At 37.9% G+C, this 21,029-nt stretch overlaps 4 protein-coding genes across 7 annotated transcripts; 2 read left to right on the top strand and 2 right to left on the bottom strand.

The window, feature by feature from the left end:
- Positions 57-3,089, bottom strand: LOC18772348 (dol-P-Glc:Glc(2)Man(9)GlcNAc(2)-PP-Dol alpha-1,2-glucosyltransferase). Of its 2 annotated transcripts, XM_007207321.2 has the most exons (8): positions 2,710-3,089; positions 2,501-2,589; positions 1,962-2,295; positions 1,538-1,811; positions 1,299-1,436; positions 989-1,190; positions 558-700; positions 57-469 (listed from the first exon to the last, which is right to left on the bottom strand). In XM_007207321.2, the coding sequence occupies exons 1-8, from the start codon at positions 2,797-2,799 to the stop codon at positions 210-212; spliced, it is 1,530 nt and encodes a 509-aa protein (XP_007207383.1). In that variant the 5' UTR covers positions 2,800-3,089; the 3' UTR covers positions 57-209. The 2 variants fall into 2 exon arrangements, with proteins under 2 accessions (XP_007207383.1, XP_020423029.1); XM_020567440.1 differs by lacking the exon at positions 2,710-3,089 and having other exon boundaries at positions 1,962-2,254.
- Positions 3,492-6,424, bottom strand: LOC18773538 (actin). Its single transcript, XM_007205303.2, has 5 exons — positions 6,219-6,424; positions 5,632-5,701; positions 5,106-5,499; positions 3,968-4,581; positions 3,492-3,878 (listed from the first exon to the last, which is right to left on the bottom strand). Exons 2-5 carry the CDS (start codon positions 5,689-5,691, stop codon positions 3,813-3,815), a joined length of 1,134 nt encoding a protein of 377 aa, XP_007205365.1. The 5' UTR covers positions 5,692-5,701; positions 6,219-6,424; the 3' UTR covers positions 3,492-3,812.
- On the top strand, positions 11,044-12,155 carry LOC18774468 (cyclin-dependent protein kinase inhibitor SMR10). The gene has a single exon (XM_020566569.1). It carries the CDS (start codon positions 11,390-11,392, stop codon positions 11,891-11,893), a length of 504 nt encoding a protein of 167 aa, XP_020422158.1. The 5' UTR covers positions 11,044-11,389; the 3' UTR covers positions 11,894-12,155.
- On the top strand, positions 14,547-19,113 carry LOC18774001 (WD repeat-containing protein 44). Of its 3 annotated transcripts, none has more exons than XM_020566875.1 (9): positions 14,547-15,117; positions 15,214-15,308; positions 15,360-16,659; positions 16,823-16,913; positions 17,004-17,161; positions 17,334-17,385; positions 17,526-17,605; positions 17,708-17,801; positions 17,894-19,113. In XM_020566875.1, the coding sequence occupies exons 1-9, from the start codon at positions 14,929-14,931 to the stop codon at positions 18,640-18,642; spliced, it is 2,808 nt and encodes a 935-aa protein (XP_020422464.1). In that variant the 5' UTR covers positions 14,547-14,928; the 3' UTR covers positions 18,643-19,113. The 3 variants fall into 3 exon arrangements, with proteins under 3 accessions (XP_020422464.1, XP_020422465.1, XP_007207579.2); XM_020566876.1 differs by having other exon boundaries at positions 15,214-15,396; positions 15,460-16,659; XM_007207517.2 differs by having other exon boundaries at positions 14,547-16,659.

Here is a 21,029-nt window from a genome sequence, read left to right as displayed (position 1 = left end):
TTCAGATTAATTAAAGACGGCACGATGATAAAATAAGATTCAGAAATTCATGCAGGTAAAGAAAACCAAAACTTTATCATTTCATTTCTTTATCAATGAATTCAACTTGTACAAAGCTACAACAAATATTCATTACAATGAACACCAAGAAAACAAAAATTCATACGGCTAATTGTTGGAGACGCTTTTAGCATCTCTTGTGAATCAAGCTACCATATAAACCTCTGGGTCCCTGGCTCATGGGACCAATGGAATGGACGATACAAGAACATCATCATGGTGAATACGTTGATAGTTATATACAGAAATCCCGTGAAGAGCAAACTTCGAAAATCGTCGGTATGCGAATGTAGCATCAAGAAAAAGAAGGGAATGGTATAATATCTGAACTCGATTAGTGGCGCTGGAACCAAAACTGCAGCAGTTGCCAAGAAAAATGCCAGCACCCAGATCTTCCTCTGAAACTTCCCTGCCATGGTGAAATAAAAACAACTATTTAGTGACGAGAGATAAGGAAGCTTGATCAGATATAATGGCTAAGAGATCTGTTTACCAACCCAATCTAGTGATGATGGAAAGCCATGAATAAACATATAGTGGGATTAGTAGGTACTTCATTGACCAGTGAGCTTTGATGACCTTCCGCCAAAGATAAAAGGGATAATGCCGATTATCAGCGAGAAGATAGGGATGCACTATGCTGCAAGAGTCGACGAATTACGTTATAAAATTGTGAAAACAGCAAAGGAAACGTTCATCATTCTTGAAATTGGAGAAAATGTACAATTTCATAGCCCAAAAAAGCCAGAAAAGAAACAGACGAAAATTGCTTTCTCAAACATTATTTAAGAAGTCCATATGAGGGCATGCCAGGAGGCCAAAGAATGGCTAGTAGTAACAAAATCTGGGAAAAAAAATTCCTCTTCAACAAATTCAGTGCAACTATTCTTCTAAAAACATTAAGCTAAAAAAGTTAAATAGGGCTAACCTGAAAAAATGAATAGAGATGAACCCAGCACCCAGTGCTAAAGACAGTTGAAACAAAGTAAGAAACTTATTCCTCCACATTGACCGAGATAAATCTACAGCTTGACTCAAACTACAGTGCATAGGAGCCATAAGAGCAGAAAAAAGACCAAAATACATGATCTGTGCAAAATGTGGAGAAACCGCATGAGCTTCTTTCGCACCTACAACATTTGGACACAGTAAGAGACAACAGTAATAAAGGCCACTTTATATGCCACAACATGTGAAAGCAAAAAGAAAAAACAAGAAAAGAAAACGATGAGTCATACCTAGAACTACACTCCCATTCCAACAAATAAAAGCAATAAAGGCAGCTAATACTAGAATAAAAGGGCTAAAAGAAACCAAAGCTTCCAACTTCATTTGCCATAATCTTAGAAAGATGGCCTTAATTTCATCAAGAAAACCTGCAAAACAATGCCGCCAAGATCTGTTATAAGCCTTAAAAACAAACAATATCCCCTGCAGGACTTGACCAATCAACTTGGAAAGCTATGTGAAGACAAACCTGACGTTAACTTTTGAGAAGAAAAACTTCTAGTTGACATTAAATGTATTCCGTTATCCACTGAACTTCTAAGCTTCCGCTTTCTCAGGTTTGAGCCTAATGTAATACTGTTTGCAGGAGTTAGTTCAACATTTTTCCTAATTGAGAAGTCAGTGTCGTCTACATCTATTTTATCTCTTTGACCACCCAAAGTAATATTTATAACCTCGCAGCAGCAAACAAAAAGCATCCATACAATATTTGTTTGCCGAATAACAACTGCCAAGACGCCAAGCTGCATTAACAACATCAAACTAAGTTACCACTTGAATGGACAAACATATAGGTATAACATATGTCTGTACAAGTGTGTATTTGCATCAGAATCAACATCCTTATGTTCAAAAATTATAAAATGACTTATGGAAGAGACTTGAGCCTTTACCAATGCACTAAACCAGTACTTCTTCTTCAAACACGCAAGATACATAGCAAGCACTGCACCAAGTGATGCAACATCTGTATAATAGAGAAAAGTGAAGAACCAATGGAGAGGATACAGGGCCAGGACCACTGCATAAAGTGTTGCTTTTCTTTCATCAAGAGCTGGTCTCAAGTGGGTGATTATCTCATATACTAGAACACTGCAAAGTAACGCCAAAACACCATTGAAGGAGCGAAGAATCGATGTGGAGCAGACTTCAGAAAATGATGTGGCTGCTTTTATGAAGGACATGCCTGGAAACAAATAAGCAACATGGGCTAGTGAAAGATAGTACCTGCAAAAGTTTTAAATAGCATATACTAAGTTCTTTGCTAATACAACATGATCCTTAAGTTTCTCCGTCAAAACATAGCAAAGCCAACAAATTTGCTAAAAGTAAGACCGACCCTTTACTTCCCAAAAAGAAATTAGCTGGTTGCATACAAAATTCAATACAAAGTAACAACAAAAGTAGAATTAAGAATTCCTAGAGAACATACAGGCCAGGAGGAGTGGTGATCATGGGATCCCAGCTCCTGAAATTGCCTTTGCAGTACTGTTGAGCCTGAGGCACATGGAAAATCTCATCCTACAGATCATAAGAGCATGAACTTGTCAAAAACAAAAATTTACACAAACCCAAGAATCTAAAATAGATAGCAGTCACATCGAACCAATGAAAGTTCGGTCTTTGGTGGGTTGGGCTTACCATGTAAGGCTCGGAAACAATGTGATTCACGAGGATGGAAATGGGAACTACCCACAAGCTCACAATCGCTGCCACAGCTATCCTACCCATTTTTCCCTGTAATTGCAGAGTCAAATCCCAAGGCTCTGTTTGCTTCTATGGATTCGGCAATGGAAATTGAGAGCCAACATCACGAACTGAGGTTTCAGCTGAGACTAGGGATTTTGAGCTCCGAATTTCTTTTAGCTGATTGTCTGAACCAAATCTTGTTAGGCGAGAATCGTCCCTCCAAATCCGGTTATGACTCCTGATAGTCCAATTCCAATTTCCCTCTCTGCAAAATCCCTAAAATTTTTGGCTTCTTTTTTCTTGAAGAGAAAAGGTTTTTTTGTTTTTTTTGTTTGGTCATGTTGGTTGTAATGAAAATTTATAGATATCCCATTTTGGTTTATTTGCTTTTCTTATTAGAAATAAGTGAATAAATCACATACTGTTACATTATTTGATAAATTTTTAGATATCCCATTTTGTGTAGCAACGCTTGTAACAAAAACTAAAATGCAATTGGGAAATGAATTTTGTATTTTCAGTATATTATTATTGGATTGCATTTTAGTTTTTAGAAACATGGCAACGAAAAGTTGCTTTCGAATTAAAAAAAACTACGAAAATATTGTTGATATCAATATACAAAAATGATGAAAATAAATGTACATATTTAGGGTTGAGACTTGATAGTCCAAATTTGGCATAATCATATCATTTTTGCCTATTTTTTAGATATTAAACTGCACAATTTCATGTCAAAGAAACCACCCACTGATTCAAATGCCAAAGCATATAAGTAACCGAAAAAGAAAATTACAGAATAAAAAGTTTCACGGAACAGATTAAACATGCTACCACGAGGCTTGCAGAGGGATTAGTCAATGACCACTGAGAATATAAAAAACATCTTAGGAAGAATTACAAATTATCCAGCGATAAACCTACAACGTTATAGTTCCGGCCAGTAAAATAATAGAAAGCAAATAAAAATTGGACAACAAAACCAGATAACAAGAATGCAAGTAGCATTTTCTTTCCAAATAGTGATACTTGAGTCTGCCTATCCTTTATTGTAATCAGAAGCATTTCCTGTGCACAATTGACGGGCCAGATTCATCATACTCGGCTTTGGCAATCCACATCTGCACTCAAATGAAATCGGATTATTAACAACAATCTCTTTAGGGGTAGTTTGTACAAGGAAACTAAGTGTGTATATTACGAAACCAACCTGCTGGAAGGTACTGAGAGAAGCTAGGATGGAGCCTCCGATCCAGACGCTGTACTTTCTTTCTGGTGGGGCAACAACCTTGATCTTCATGCTGCTGGGTGCTAATGCAGTAATTTCCTTGCTCATTCTATCAGCAATTCCAGGGAACATGGTGGAACCACCACTAAGAACGATGTTCCCGTACAAATCCTTCCTAATATCAACATCGCATTTCATTATGGAATTGTACGTGGTCTCGTGAATACCAGCAGCCTCCATTCCAATCATGGATGGCTGGAAGAGGACCTCTGGGCATCGGAAACGCTCAGCCCCGATGGTGATCACCTGACCATCAGGTAGCTCATAGCTCTTCTCAACAGAAGAGCCGGTTTTAGCAGTTTCCAATTCTTGTTCATAGTCAAGAGCAATGTAAGACAACTTTTCCTTCATGTCCCTCACAATTTCCCGTTCGGCTGTGGTGGTGAATGAATAGCCACGCTCGGTCAAGATTTTCATCAGGGCATCAGTCAGGTCACGACCTGCAAGGTCAAGCCGCAAGATAGCGTGTGGAAGAGCATACCCCTCATAAATGGGAACTGTGTGGCTGACACCATCTCCAGAGTCAAGAACAATACCTGCACACAAGCGCATACGAAAACATGAATCCTTGTTTAAAAATCATCACAGATATAGCTTCAGCAATAGCAAGTTAGAATTTTATTCAAAATGTCAAACCTACGTCATTCATAATTTCACCTGTGGTAATTTACTTGCTGATCGAAGCAAATCCAAAGTGACTTTTTACCCAAAATCATTCTCATAGATAATTTTATCCTGAGTTTCCAAAATCATTTATAATATCTTCCAAATAAACTGCACATGCCTATCTTATCTACTGGTGACCCCATTCAGTGGGATGTTTTACCTGCCACCAAACCTTTTTGAGAATTTTAGGCTGAACCTTCACAATGCTTGTTTGTCAACCCAATTTATGCCAAGTATAACAATTTCAAATCATCTCAACCAGAAACGGTGCCTGTGATAGTTGGTCCCCAGCTATTACAAGTGTAGTTCTAAATTTCTAGTCTTAATTCAGTTACGAAAATTCTTTTAATGGAAAGGAAAAGTGGTCACTATATAAGCTGATTGAATAGCTTACCAGTAGTACGACCGCTGGCATAGAGAGAAAGAACAGCCTGGATGGCTACATACATAGCTGGAGCATTGAAGGTCTCAAACATGATCTGGGTCATTTTCTCACGGTTTGCCTTAGGGTTGAGAGGTGCTTCAGTGAGGAGAATTGGGTGCTCTTCAGGAGCAACACGAAGTTCATTGTAGAAGGTATGATGCCAAATCTTCTCCATGTCATCCCAGTTGCTCACAATTCCATGCTCAATGGGGTATTTCAGAGTTAAGATACCACGCTTGGACTGAGCCTCATCCCCAACATACGCATCTTTCTGGCCCATGCCAACCATAACGCCAGTGTGACGCGGGCGGCCAACAATGCTAGGAAAAACAGCTCTTGGAGCATCATCTCCAGCAAATCCAGCCTACACAACAACATTTTTTTTTATCAGACTAAGTCCACTTTTTAGCATCTAAGAGCTATACCAGCTAAAACATTCAGAAAGATAGATTATCACACATCGCCATAGACAGTGACTGAATTCTGTTTTGCATACCTTCACCATTCCTGTCCCATTATCACAGACAAGAGGCTGAATGTCCTCGGCGTCCGCCATCTTCTATTTCCTGCAAGCAAATGACCAGCATTGTATGAAACAACCCAAAAAATAAAAATTAGCCAAGTTGCACAGGTTTAAACAATCATACATCACATATCAATGGAATGATCACTTGTCTCATGCACGTTAATCAACATCGATCAGCATTGGTGCCCATACAAGAAAAATTGAATTCCCAAAGAGAAATCAAAAAGAAAAAGGACATAAACAAGAAAATGGATTTTTTTTAACATTCTGTAAAAAAATAAAAAAGATAATCAGCAATGCAAATCCATCATCGCCTGCAAACAAACAGATCAAGGTACAGATCTACCATAAATAAAACGAAAAAAATTACACTGAATTTTGTAACAACGAACAACAGTCTCACAGTCCGATCAAATATTACAATGCAAACCAAATGTAGCAAAAATCATCCACCACACAACTAAATCCGAACAGAGAACACCCAAAATCTAACAAAACCATGGAAATTCTGAGCACATTATGTGATTATAATCGGATCGAAATGGAGAGAGATTCACCTTTGTGAAACCCTAGAATATTCGTTTTCCTTTGAGGTTCGGATGAGCTGCCCGCCTTGAGGGCCTTAGTGTTGGTTCAAAATGGAAACAAAAACAAAAAACGGACACGAAAAACCAAGCGAACAAAAAAAATGGGATGCCAAATTGCGGATGAAATGAAAATGGAACTCGGCCCGAAATGAAAGGCGCCTTAAATGCAGTGCAATTCGGTCTCGCTCTAATCCCCACCATTCGTCCTTTGCATGAGTACTGGATCTACGGTACACGCGACGCGTCACTTTTATCTGGGCCTCTACTCTCTAGTGGATCCAGTTGTCCTTTAGCGAATCCGCTGGTGTCCTCCGGCCTCTATTCTTCCCGATTAAAGTGACTATTTTACCCCTAATCTTTACAGAAGTACCCATTAGTGTATCTATATATATAAAGCAAAAAATAAAAAATAGTGAAATATTTAAAATATCAGAAAATATTTTTGGTTAATTCAAATATTAAAATTTAAAATTATTAATTAAATGAGGATAATATGATAAATTCACATTTTTTTCATATTAAAAAATTAAAATTAGATAATATGTTCTACTTTTATGGAACACTAGCCTCTCTGCACGCGCTTGCGAGAGGTTTTTTATAAAAAATAAGTAAATTTATTTTAAAATTAAAAAAGATAATGGGTAGTTGTGTTCTATAAAAATAGGATCCATTATCTGCTTTTTCTTTTTCTTTTAATTTTTTTAAATATGAAAAAGTGTGAATTTACCATATTATCCTCATTTAATTAATAATTTGAATTCTTAATGTTTGCATTAACCAAGGGCATTTTCTGGTATTTTAAATGTTTCACCATTTTCTGGTATATATATATATAGATAACTATTCATGTTGTCTTTTCTTAATTCTAAAAATTAAAAAAACCAATTGGCACATGCGTGAGCATGTGCCAAGGGGCTAGTATATATATATATCGCAAAAAATAGGAAATGATGAAACATTTAAAATACCAAAAAATGTCATGCGTTAATGTAAACATTAAAAATTGAAATTATTAATTATATGATAATAATATGATAAATTTATACTTTTTCATATTTAAAAAAAATTAAATTAAAAACAAAATTAGATAATGGGTCCTTTTTTTATGATACAAATTTACCCATTAGTTTTTTTAATTCTGAAATAAAAAAATTAACAAATCAATTGATACATGCATGAGCGTGTCTCAAAAGACTAGTATATAATTAAGGAGTAATTTATCAATACTTAGCAAAGTTATAATAACAATTCAATATATGTCAGACGATGATACAATCACATATACTAACATTGTACGAAAGCTAAAATGGCAAAATAGATAATTTGGGGAGGAGATTTGGGCCGGAGGCTTTAGCCGGGTTGTTGAATTCGAGGTTGGGGCTAAGTTGGGGGTTAAATAAGTAAATATACATAGGAAAATTATAAATAAATAAAAACGAGACCTGTCGTCATGCCCTTGAAGTAGTTCCGCTCCTCGACACACAAAGACACATGACCCTCAAATAAGATTTAATTAAGAAGCTCTTTGTTGAACCTCATTTTGTTCATATAACTTATAAGTAGTACTAATTTAAAACTATTTATATACTTGAAGTTAACTACATATACCAGAGAAGGTTTTGCTCTAGATGTTGATCCAGGTACATAAAATCATCATTACGAAAGTTGTGTTGGGCTGGCTTTAGATCCCATCCCTGACATAGACAGTAGACTTCACTGAACAAGCGACACAAGACATAATAGTAGTGGGCAATGGGCAATGGCCTTTTCACTCTAAAAATATAAAGTTTTCTTTTGCACGCAGCAGAACAAGGCACCTTCCAAAAGTTGGCGAATCATGTATCGATTCGGGGTGTAGTGTGTAGCTATGGTCCCAAATCTCCATAGGACACATAGGCACGTGCAATACTACATTTGTCGATTTAAGTAAGTAATTGACAGCTGTTGACGTAAATTGATGTTAGCAATATAATAGCTTTCCGAGTGCGGGCGGTCGTAGCGAACACAACTCTTTAATTAGCTAATCTGAGAAGGGAAAAATAGAGTATAGAACAAAGAATAGAAATATGAAAAATTGGGTGTTATAGCTAGGGAGGAATATTCTGGGTATGGTTCTGATTGGCAGCCTTGTTAATATTTATATTAATAATTAAGCGAAGTCCAATGAAGATTCGTGTGGTTGGGAGAAGGCCGGTGTTGAATTTGGAGGAGGAGATGGATTGTGTGACATGAGACATGATGGTTGGCAATGGGGGCAAAATCATGAAGCAGATGCAAAAGCCTTTACAATATTCCCCATGCGAGTTTTGTGTCCTGTGTAAACACTCTTTCTTTATATTTTGGTTTTGTACCTTACTCTGTTAGTAATTACTAAGCAAAATGATATTTTATTCTTACATGTCATGCTAGGGAGACCAACTTTAGATACCAACTTGTGTACCAACTCTCTAATAGAGGTGGAGCCCACCAATACAATGGGTCCCACACTCTATTAGAGAGTTGGTACACAAGTTGGTATCTAAAGTTGGTCTCCCTAGCCATTTCCTTTAATTAATTCCAAAAGTCCTAATGACAGTTATGATTCTCATGCCTCAAGAGAATTAATTGATCAAATACTTGAGTTTGCTACACTTTCGATGGAAGCATTTCAACTTGCTTCTTATTTTTCAACCCAATTTTTGTCATCGGTATTAGGTGTAGACGTAAAGTGCTCTACCATGTGACGTAAGTCTTTTTTTTTTTTGGTAAATACTATGAGGTGTTCCTGCACTTGAATTGTGGGATTAATCTCTGTTTGGAATTCGGCTTGCCCCTAGTCACAAAGTGTTTACAATTGGTTTCGAACCCTTACTATTGAGGCACTAGGTAACTCACCAACTGAATGTGGCAATTTGTCAACCGCACCACACCTTGTGGTTAAAATCTTTCATTGTATTAAAACAATCTCAACCGTCTATATATATGCTCTCAAATAATGCAAGAGGGCGGAAATAATGTATGTATATATATTAATAAAAATGATATTTTAAATTATAAAAAGGAATATAATTTCTCATACATACATTATCAAAGTGCATGAATCTACCTAAATTCACTAGTCTGCAAATAAATTTTTTTTTTTTAACAGAACTAAACCCATTGGCAAGCGAAAATAATATTTTAACTAAGTTTTTAATTTGAGGCCAAATCATTGGATTGTTATCTTCACGTTACCAAAAGAACGTGGAGTGGAATTTCAATTCCAAAAGCCACAGACTATTTGATGATGAAAACCATGCACTCCAACGGACCCGGTCCCCGCTTTACACTCAACCCGCGATTTTTGTTTTTCTCGTTAACTCATCATATCGTGGACGAAATCTTCATTGTAACTTATCGTCAACATAACGAACGGCTCAGGATTTGGAAGGTTACCAAATCCTAACCCCCTCTATTTTCATGAGTTGGGAGAATCCTAAGCTACGAAGCAGCAGGGCGTATTGACAAACAGCATCCTTTTAGCTGAGGGGCGATTAGTAAGAATAACCAAACTCTTAGCTTTCTATTAAAGTAATTAAATATTGGTCATTAAGTCAAAGGACTTAATTAGTTAAGATTTATTCGGTTAGGTTGATTTGGAGGTGACCCACTCCCTTATTTATTTATTCATTCAGCCAGTGGTTCTTTCACACAAGTTATTCACCAGCTAGGTTGCTTGTGGTTTCTGGTGCTGCATGCAAAATTGGTAAATTTGAGCATAGACCCATAGCATGGAGAAATTCTAAGGTGTCATCGTCACACATATTATTAGATTTTTATATTATATATTGAATATATCGATCATGAACTTAATACACATGTCATAATACGAGTAAGTTAATAATACTGCGTAATTATATTACCGTCATACCGAAAAATTTACTCATACTGCAAGTATGTTAATTAAGAGTCAAGAGTCAATATATACTTCTACATTTCCAAACTTGGTTATGAGGCAGACCATACTGGTAAATGTGACCTAGTGCCCATAATGTATGACTTAATAAGAGCAGTTAGAATCATATAAATATATATATATATATATAAACATAATGGGGATATTGAGTAGAAATTCCATCATGTGGGTGGTGGCATTATAAATGAAGGTGGTAGAAATAGTGTAGAATTATATAGTATGTATGATAGGGGTAGAGTCGATTTGGTAAAGTTTATTAATTATTACCCACTTTGTAAGTGGGTGGTTCCAACTACCCTCAAATTGTGTGGGAGAAAAGCAAGCGGCTTAAAGGGCTCAATATATGCCTTAATTTGCAAAAAAAAACAACTCATATTTTCGGGGGTCTCCACATTGAAGGTGATATATGAACATCAAGATGGAAACCTATATAGAGCTTCTTTCAGGTTTAGGTTTACAAATTGAAAACCCTATATAATTTAAATTCGAATATTTTAGACTTTCTATAACTTTTTAAACTCGAAATTTATTAGACTTGAAATCCGATAAAACTTAATCTTGAATGTTTTAGACTTAGGACTTTGAAGTTAATAGCTGGCCTCGTGCTTGTTCTTTAACTATTAAAATCACATCAAAACTAGAACAAACTTTAGAAACCAAGAAAGAGGGGAATAGAAACTCCGAGATTTGTTTTGGGTGCTTTGCTTGCTAGATAAACAAAGCACCTTGATAATATCACGAGAAGATAGATGACATTACATGTATATGTGGTCCCCATGTAACAAGCCACGTGGGTAGATGCATAAAAAGTTCGTAACAGATCAGAGAAAAGAAGAATGCTCAAACAAACATGTTATGTTGTACCAAATCAGCTAAAGAGAGAGAGAGAGAGAGCTTCAATCGGTTTTAGTGGAGGCTTCCCTTTCTTTCTTTGAAACCCTCTTGGTGTAGGATCCAATGCCTACTCTCTCTCTCTCTCTCTCTCTCTCTCTCACTCTCTCTCTCTCTCTCTCTCTCTCTCTCTCTCTCTCTCTTTTTTTCTCTTCAAATAAGCTCCAGGAAATTCCAAACCTATTAGGATTAGGAAAAGAAGGTGAATTTGATCATTATATATATGTGGTTTAATTCTCTATAATTCCCTCTCTAAATCATCAGCCTTCTCTTCCCATCATTGATTCCCATATCCTCATCATCTCAATCATCTTTCATGGAGTCAAAACTGGTCAACCGGATCTCCGGTCTAAAAGTCTCCAATTCAGATCCTTGTTTCCATCATGATCACGATGATCAAACCCAGAAACCCACGTTGGAAAATCCCGAACAGCCCTCGGATCACGATCATGCTCTCCATGATCACCCACAACAGGAACAACCCAAGAACGGCGCGGATCACATTGACACTCCCGCAAAGAAAAAACGCCGAACGACGGAGTCGGTTGAAGTAGAAGACGATGACGACGGATTCAAAACGCCGACGTCGCTGGAGCACAGAATCCCCCCGATGACAAAATGCCCGCCTGCGCCAAGAAAACCGCTGCGGAAGAGAAAGGTGGTGACGTCATCGTCGCCCAGTCGCAGAAGGATCCAATTCCATTTCGATCATCTGGACACAAAAGAACTGGAGGCATTCTTTGCGTCAAATTTTCTTCTCCAGGATTTGCGCGCCAAGATCAAGAAAGCCAAACGAGCTCATCGCGACGAAACCCGGTGATTAATTAGTCGATTAATTGTACCATTATTGTTAATCTTGTTCATCATGTTCATGGTAACAAAGTTAATACATAATTCATAATTAAGATTTTAATTTTGTTGTTGGGTGAGATCTTGGTTAAAGCTCAGATGACGTTGTAAAGTTGGGAAAAGATGAAAGAACAAGTACAGAACGACCAAGAAAAGAGACGCATTGAAAGATAGATAGATATGCTCTTTTGTGCTCGAGGTGTTATTCTCGTTTAATAAAAATTAAAGTTTAATATATTCTTTTAATTTTTCTTTTCTTTTTGAAGATATTCTTTCTTTCTTCTTTCATGTTACACCTGAATCACAGCCATGGACAAAGAAAGAAGATAAGCTAGTTTTATCTTTACAACACTTAAGATTTTCCGATGGCACTGTTTGGGTGGTTGCTTGATCGAGTCAGGAAAAGGACAATATCAATTATATTTATTTATTTATTTATTTTATTTTTGTCTGAAAATCAATTATATGGTTGCCTCAAGATTGTCTCCTACGTGAATCAAATCCGGGTGCACATATTATTCATTGTACTATTACAAATTCACTATAATTATTTTTCATTTTTTTATGGGAGCATTTTGCACTATATAGTTAACCACATTATATTTCAATAAATTAATATATCTTGTTTTATTTTTTAAATATTTTTTTGTTTCTTCCTTATGGGTTATTTTAAGAACAATATGATATTTATTATGAGACATCCAATAAAACAAGGTTTTTTCTTAATTGTTAGCTAGGTGATTATGTGTAGACAGCTATATATTGTGATGTGTTCACCAATGTGGTCTTATATTTAACACCATTATATTGGCAAATCTCTCTTTATTTGTTAATATTATTATTATCATTATTTAGAACCTTTTATTTGTTAATAACTGCTAATAGAATTTGAATTCAAAACTTCCTTCAACTAAACAAAAGATTAAGTGACACTTGCCAACCATGGACTAATTGGACAGATATTTCTGGTTCTTATTATTACTTGATGAGGAAAATTTGAGATATTAGTATAAAGCTCACTTTGACATTCTTAAGGGTTAATTAATTATCAAGAGCCCTTCATTTAGACAAGGGGAAGTGGACTAGGGATATGTGGGAGGCCTCAAATCCCTAGCTTATTGCTTGCCCATCTGTTGACAGAATCTCTCTTAAATTAAGTCTGTATAATATTTTCAGGCTTAGCTTTCCAAGAAAGGCAAACATGCTCCATTTCCATGATGAGCTTCCTCACACACCCCCCAAAAAAAAAAAAAAACTATAATAGCAAAATGAATAGTTTATGAATATAAAGTGAACGGATTAATGGGATGTAGCTCAATGAAAAATGACACTGACTTGTATATCTCTTGTTCGAACTGCCCTTCCTATAACTTTGGTAAAAAATACAAAAAAGAATATAAAGTGAATTGACGTGGGATCTACTACTCTATTGTTTTCTCATGAAAAGCCACGAGTGTTGATAAATATATAGATATATATATATATATATATGTACTCTTATTTTAAAAGGAATATACTTTTTATATCTTCTCATAATTTATTGAGTATTATATGTATTGGTACGGATGAATCGAAGAAGACAGAGAGATATAATATAAGATTAAAAAGAGAACATTCTCGTATATATATGGTCCTCGAAATTTTTACTCCTCTCGATTTGCCAATCTCATTTTTAAAGCATTGGTTGATTTGTAGCGCACCAATCAAGCTGAACTTAAGTCTCTACAATTATGGGAACTTTAAGGCACGCGGGATATATAGATTTGATTTCTTTCAGTTTGTAGCTTTATAATTAATCAATTTCAGTGTCCATCTGATTGTGTTGTGATCATGTTAAATTTGTAGTAACGTGGCACCACCACTTGCCTTATTAGTTGTTAATCTTGTGATTAAGTATATCTCTTGACGTTGGAAACTAATTAATCATCACACCCTGATCAGTCACAACTCACATGAATTATATCAAATTATCAACATTCAAACGAATCTTTAAGGTATAATGTATCAAGATTATGAGCAAATATAAGATATAATATTATCTTTCTTTTCAATGATAGAAGATGTCCTAAATTCGAATACTCTCTCTTCAATGTTGATAAAAAGAAGTGTGAAATAAATACTCAATTATTGGAATTATGCTTCAAACGACTTTTTTGATTATTTTTTAGTGTTAAAATGAATCTTGTAATTCGATTTCATCTTAGTACAAAAAGTGCTTACGAGTATACTAATTTGTTTTGCTCAACAACTTTCGTTCATCGGAGGAACTCCTCAAACGAAACCCCGACTGTGCCACTTAACCAAATGATGATAAGTTGTGACATGTTAATTAACAAGTAGGGTAAGCACAAAGTGTTATATAACGTAAAGATAGTAGGAGTCATAGGTGGTGGGAAAATTCAAAAGTGATGAATTTTCAACACACATAGCCTTATAGGACCTCCCTGGAGAAAAGATTGGACCTTACATCTTCATTTTCAAGGGAGCCCGGTCTGTTTGGGCTTCTTAAGCTGCGGTTCAGAAGCGACGCCGTATAGCTAATTCAGTAGTGACGTGGCAAGAAGTGAGTGGCCAACGCAAATCCTTCGAGGCCATAGATGCCGCACGACATGCATGGAATGGAAATTTGGAAAATTGTAATAATATCCAATTATTATTATCATCATCATACTAAACTAACAACGAATCAAAAGACGTGAAGTAATGTAATGCACTGCTACTAATAACGCATCCCACTAATTAATTATTAATTATAAAAATAATAAAGCGTTCCTTTCCTCTTGACTATTTCTAGTTTCCTTAATAACGGTAATTAACCACCAGACACCCTCCCTCCTTTTTCTCTCTTCCACTTTCTCCCTTTCGTTCTCTCGCGCAAAAACACAAACACAATCAAAACATACCAAAACTCTTCTCTCTCTACGATCGCCACCACCATTGCCATTTTTCCTCCATTGAAACGTACCCAACAGCTAAGCTAAGCTCGCTCGTCTTGCCTGATGCACCATGACCATGGAGCGGAAGAAAACGCTCACGATGAACTGGGACGGCCTCCGAGACGACGAAGACGACGACCGCTTCTTCGAGTCAAACGACCGTGTCTCCTCCGCCGTTCCTCTCGACCTCGAGGCCTCCTCCTCCGAAGATGAGGACTTCGACGACAGTCGTATGTCCTTCGCCTCCTGCGTCTCCTCGGTCCGAAGGGACTTCGATTTACGCCCCTTCGTCACTCCACAAACGACGCCGCCCTCCACGACGCCGCCCTCCCCGACCCACGAAGCGATGACTCAGGCGTCCGTGGCTCCGATGTCGCCGGATTACAATATCTGGATGGCGGCGCCGGGCTCCATCACTGAACGACGAAAACGGTTGTTACAGGGCATGGGGTTGGCCGACGGACTCGGCAAAGACCTCACCAGCTTCAAACAGTTTACCAGCATTAAGCGCCTCATTTCGAGCAAAATCCCAAACGGCGTCGTTTCCGTCCCCCGGTCCGTTACTCGCTCTAAAGAACACGTAGAAAAATCAACAGCTCAGCCGGAGCCGGAGCCGGAGCCGGAGCCGGAGCCTGAGCCGGAGCTGGAGACTGAAGCGTTGCCGCTGGTGCTTGTCCGATCGAGGTCCGAGGGCGACATCGAAGCTTTCTCGGTAGACAAACAGAGGAAAGAGGAGATAATCGGAACAATCTCCAAGCAACGGCTCACGAGGACTTGCTCCACCATAGCCGGGGCTCGCTCGACAATATGTCCGTACACGGAATCCGTGAGAGCTTCTCCGAGCGAAGTCGGCGGGGCCACCCCGGCTTCCAGCCGCCCGGTTAGAACAAGCGGCGGATTGTCGTCGTTGTTTTCGAACAATAGGATAGGGGCTTTCTTCTTGATCAAGAATCTGGATACAGGAACTGAGTTCATTGTCAACGAGTACGATCAGGACGGGTGCTGGAACCGGTTCAGTGATCTCCAGACAGGGAAGCAATTGAACATGGACGAGTTTGAGAAATGCGTTGGATACTCGCCTGTGGTGAAAGAGGTGATGAGAAGACAAAACGTTTCGAGCGAAGGCGGGGGAGATAGGAAGGTAGGTAACGCAAATTCGTTTGTTTCAAAGAGCCTGAGAATGAGCAAGAGAAGAGGGGTTGCGATGTTGAAGAACAGCATAAAGGGGATGGGATCCGCCGTGAGTGTGTTAATTGGGGAGAAAGACAGGGAAGCGGCTACGCCAACGCCAACGCCGCCACCGACACCGCCGGACCCCAAGTCCGGGAAGAACACGACGTCGTCTTCGTCGGAGTGGATAAAAGTTAGGCACACCGGGAAGCATTACAAGGAGCTTTCGGCATTGCATTTGTGTCAAGAAATTCAGGCTCATGAGGGGTCAATTTGGACTATTAAATTTAGTTTGGACGCGAGGTTTCTTGCGAGCGCGGGAGAGGATCGGATTATTCATGTGTGGGAAGTTCAGGAGTGTGAGATTATGTCGTTGGATGGAAATTCAACCCCACTTCATCAATCGTTTGGCTCCTCCACTCCTGATCGATCTCCGTCGATTTCTGATCAGGCTGCACTTGTGCCCTTTGAGAAGAAGAAGAAGGGAAAGGGAAGCTCTGCTAGAAAAACCAATCCCATCCCGGAGTATGTACATGTGCCCGAAACTGTGTTCTCATTTTCGGAGAAACCTGTTTGCTCTTTTGAAGGTCATTTGGATGCTGTTCTGGACTTGTCATGGTCCAGAAATCAGGTAAGTTCTTTGTTAATTGTTCTGTTTCTTAAATTATAGCTCAAGTTCAGCTGTCTGTTAGTTTGGCCTTATGATAAATTCAGTTTTGATAGAAGTAGGAGTTAAGGCTAATTTAATTTGGTATGACTAGGAGACAGGCTGATATAATTTGTTCAATTTGCAGCTACTGCTTTCATCTTCAATGGACAAAACTGTTAGGTTATGGGATTTGGAGACCAAGACTTGTTTAAAGTTGTTTGCCCACAATGATTATGGTAAGATATCCATGCATAAATAAGCCAATGTTTGTTTAGCTGTTGTGCATATTAGGCTCTTGAGTTTTGACTTGGTTTCTGGTCTGGCAGTGACTTGCATACAGTTCAATCCTTTGGATGACAATTATTTTATTAGCGGCTCACTTGATGCAAAGATTCGATTGTGGAATATACCGGTTCGGCAAGTCGTGGACTGGACTGATCTTCATGAAATGGTCACTGCTTCTTCCTTCACTCCAGATGGCCTGGTACAGCTCCTTTGCATATTGCTTTTATCAGAATGTTATGGTTTTATGAACTCTTGAACATGCTTATGGTTTTCAGAAGAAAAGAAAAAACTTTCACTTGTCAAGTTGAATCAACTTAGAAAAATTCATAATGATTTGGACTGATCTTGCTTTTACCTTTTCATAAATGTAGGCTTGCCTCATTGGTTCCCACAAAGGAAACTGTCGCATGTACAGCACAGAAGGTGTGAGTTTGGTCTTCTGGTTTATTTTTCGTACACATTGCATAATTTTGGTCATAAACCCCTGTATAAAACCTTACTCTAGTTATAAAATTATTCATATGAACAGTCTATGATGAAGCTCATCTTGTTTGGTATTCCAGATTGTAAATTAAGTCAGCATAGCCAGATTGATATTCAAAACAAGAAGAAAAATCAAGCAAAGAAAATTACAGGTTTCCAGGTAATGTAATAGCCCACTCTCTAATCGAACAGTCTCTCCCCCCCCAAATGATAAATCCATCTGAATTGCTTCTTACTCAGCCCTTCTTTTTCATTCAAACAGTTTTCGCCAATGAATCCATCTGAAATGCTTGTCACCTCTGCCGATTCCCGGATTCGAATTGTGGATGGTACAAATATGACTCACAAGTTTAGAGGTATGCATCTCCTCCAATCGTCAGAACCTTTCACTTCCTGTTTACATATCTTCTGGTCAATAATGCCTTATATGCAATTTGACCACAAACAGGTTTCCGAAATACCAGCAGCCAAATTGGAGCTTCATTTAGTCCAAATGGGAAGTATGTCATATGCGCCAGTGAAGATTCTCATGTATATGTTTGGAAGCGAGAAGAGCCCCGAACCTCGGGGGCAGGAAAAAAAAGTATCATCAGTTCAAATTCTCATGAACATTTCCAGTGTAAAGATGTCTCAGTAGCAATCCCATGGCCCGGCACCATAAAAGGCGACCCTCCCCCAGTTCCTGTGCAGCATTCTAAGAGGCACTCAAAACGCTCCACACAACAACAACAACAACAACAACCCCCTTCAGGAAATGCATCTCCTACTCAAGAAGACGCAGCAGGCTTGAGCAAGAGACTTTTGCCGCCTCTTCCTAAGAAAAACAACACCAACAACAAAGGAGATGCATTGGATCAAATACCTGCAACCCCGCCGCTGCTCGAGGATCAAGATCCTGCTCAAATTTCCAGGACAGAATCAGGGATCGGAGAGTCATTCAATTCAGACCCTTCCTCTATTAGGTATGGTGGTGGTGATTCTTCTATGTCTGTTGGCAGTGCATCCACGTCCTCTTGGTCTTCCTCTTGGTCCTGGCTTGACAATATTGGCAACAACAGCCATGCGAACCAAACAACGCAAGCAACAGCTTGGGGCTTGGTCATTGTCACAGCCACTCTTGAAGGTGAGATCAGAGCATATCAAAATTTTGGGCTACCTAGGAAGATGCAGAACAATATCTTTGGAGGCCCTACATAATAGTAATAATTGGTTTTTATGGTGGTCACAATTCTATCTTTTACATGGAGACAAATTTTATCTTAGAAACAAACATCACCTGTCATGGATGTATACATACATAGATTGTACACTACAAGGAGTCAGAGCCCTGGTTTTTTTTTTTTTTTTTGGGTAAATGTCAAAGCTGCTCATCATCAGAAGTTTTTGTAAATTACACCCCATCGATTTCCTTGTAATGTATGCTTGTAAAAGCCTATTATTTTTTATGTATCAGGCAAAAGAGAAGAAGAAGAAGAGAATGCTATTTTTGTTGTAAATTCAAAAAATTTGTAAATTACTACCTATTCTAAATTTTCTATAGTGGAAAATTTAGCTCGAGTTCGATCCGTGAATTCATTATTCTTTATTAGAGTATAAATTAATCACAATTCATTTAATTGTGTTATATGCACCCTTAATTATTTTTTTCCACATAATGAATGCTTGTAAATGGCTGTGATTTTCAAATGCCAGAAACAATAATCACAAGAATTCTAGTGTTAGTTTTGGTTAATCAACTGTCAAGCCCCAATTCTGCTCTATTAAACCAGAAAGTGGGTTCAAGCATGCATGTGGGACCCTCGGTTGAGCTGGAGGTTATATAAGACAGAGGGTGGTTCGACTTGCTTTGAACTCCAAATCGCGCGCGAAACATGGCAGAGAGGAAGAGAGCCAAAACTACTTCAACTTGCAGCCCTCTGGCCACCGTTGAAGAGATTCAGAGACGCCTCGTTCGACCTTCCTCCACCTCCATTTGTCCTCCACCGACCTCAACATTCTCATCGACGTACGCACTCTCTCTCTCTCTCTCTCTCTCTCTCTCTCTCTCTACGCACACACCGCTTCGAAATTCTTCAGTAATTTCTATTTCAATCGTTGACTCCAAAGTTTCTTGCAGGGACGATTTTCAAAGCTGCCACAAGGCCCCTGACTCTTCGAAATTCAAGTTGAGAACGACGACGAAGAAGCTCGAAGATTACTTGGATTCGGTCCTGCTCTCTCAGATCTCATCCAAGCTGAGTCGCGCGAAGAAGGTTCCAGAGACGAAGTTGCAGAAGAGAGAGGTGAAGGATTTTGAGTGGCCGATCGACGAATTGAAGGTGTTGGCGGATTCGGACAAGGAAGATGTGAATCTCAAGGACGATTTGGATTTGACTGAGGAATTTGGGGCCGGCGATGTTGAATCTTGCACTCCGTTTCGGCGTTTTGAGCAAATTGCCGCGCGGCGCTTCGAAGGGTGAGGATCGCAAACGATGGAGTGTTCGAAATTTCAAATAGTTTTTTAGAGAATCGCATGCAAGGTGATGATGACACGTGTACTTTTGTGTAGAAAATTGAAACGGCTACTCTGTTTTTCTCTTTCGTTTAAAAATGAAAATTTTGAGTGAAATTTAGGAAAGGCTATGATAATTCAAAATTGTACTCCTTTATTATTATTATTAATTTTTTTTTTTGGATAAGATTGTACTCTTTTTATTGTCCTCTAAAATTTTGAAGTAATTACTTTTTTTTTTATCCACCTCCATATTTTTAATTCTATCTTTTTATGAAGATGCCCAAGGTAAAGAAAACATGATAAATTAAGTCTTTAAGTTAATCCAAGGGGCGAGGGAGAATGAGATAATGAGTTACGATTATAATAGGTATATGGTTCGATTTCCTCTATTGTACTTATAAATTATTATTTTTTTTGAAAAAAGGCATAGTCGTTAACATTTGTATTTTGAGATGAAATGAAAGAAAAATGAGTTTACAGACATAGAGATTCAAACTCGAATACAAAATACTTGAACACCACTAAATAGAAAGCACATATAGAAGCATATGAGCTATGTGAATTGTTCACTCAAAGACTCGTAAAAATAAAGGGGGCGTTTGGTATCTTATTCAAATAGGGAACTCAAAAACTTTGATTTTTCTTTAAAATAAGGAGTTTTTAAATCTATTTTTAAGATTTAAAAACTTGTTTGGTATGCAACTTGAAAACTGTTTTCAAATCTTAAAATTTTGAGAACTTGTGGGTTTTTAGAAAAAAACTGAAAAAACGGATATTTTTTGTTTTAATAATTGAGGTATTTTTTAGTTGTTCTTGAGTTTGAGTTTTTAAAAATATGGAGTTTAAAAGGTTGAATGCCAAACATGCCCAAATTTACTCCAAGCATCCCTAGACTATGGGGAATAGTTTTATAAGTATGTAAAAAAAATCATCCAAATTCTATTAGAGGGAGAGACCATGATCTGTGTTGTAAAGGTTTTTGTGTGGAGCCCACTAACTATTCATTTGGAGACTTTGGGTAAAGTTTGTCTGCAACTTTCCCTTCGTGCACATTCACGTGGGTTGGCTACCTCTACCTAATCTGCCTATA

The sequence above is a fragment of the Prunus persica genome, chromosome G6 (genome assembly GCF_000346465.2).
Source record: "Prunus persica cultivar Lovell chromosome G6, Prunus_persica_NCBIv2, whole genome shotgun sequence".
Lineage (NCBI taxonomy): Eukaryota > Viridiplantae > Streptophyta > Magnoliopsida > Rosales > Rosaceae > Prunus > Prunus persica.
Note: the sequence above shows the minus strand (reverse complement) of the source record. Positions and strands in the feature narration are given on the sequence as shown.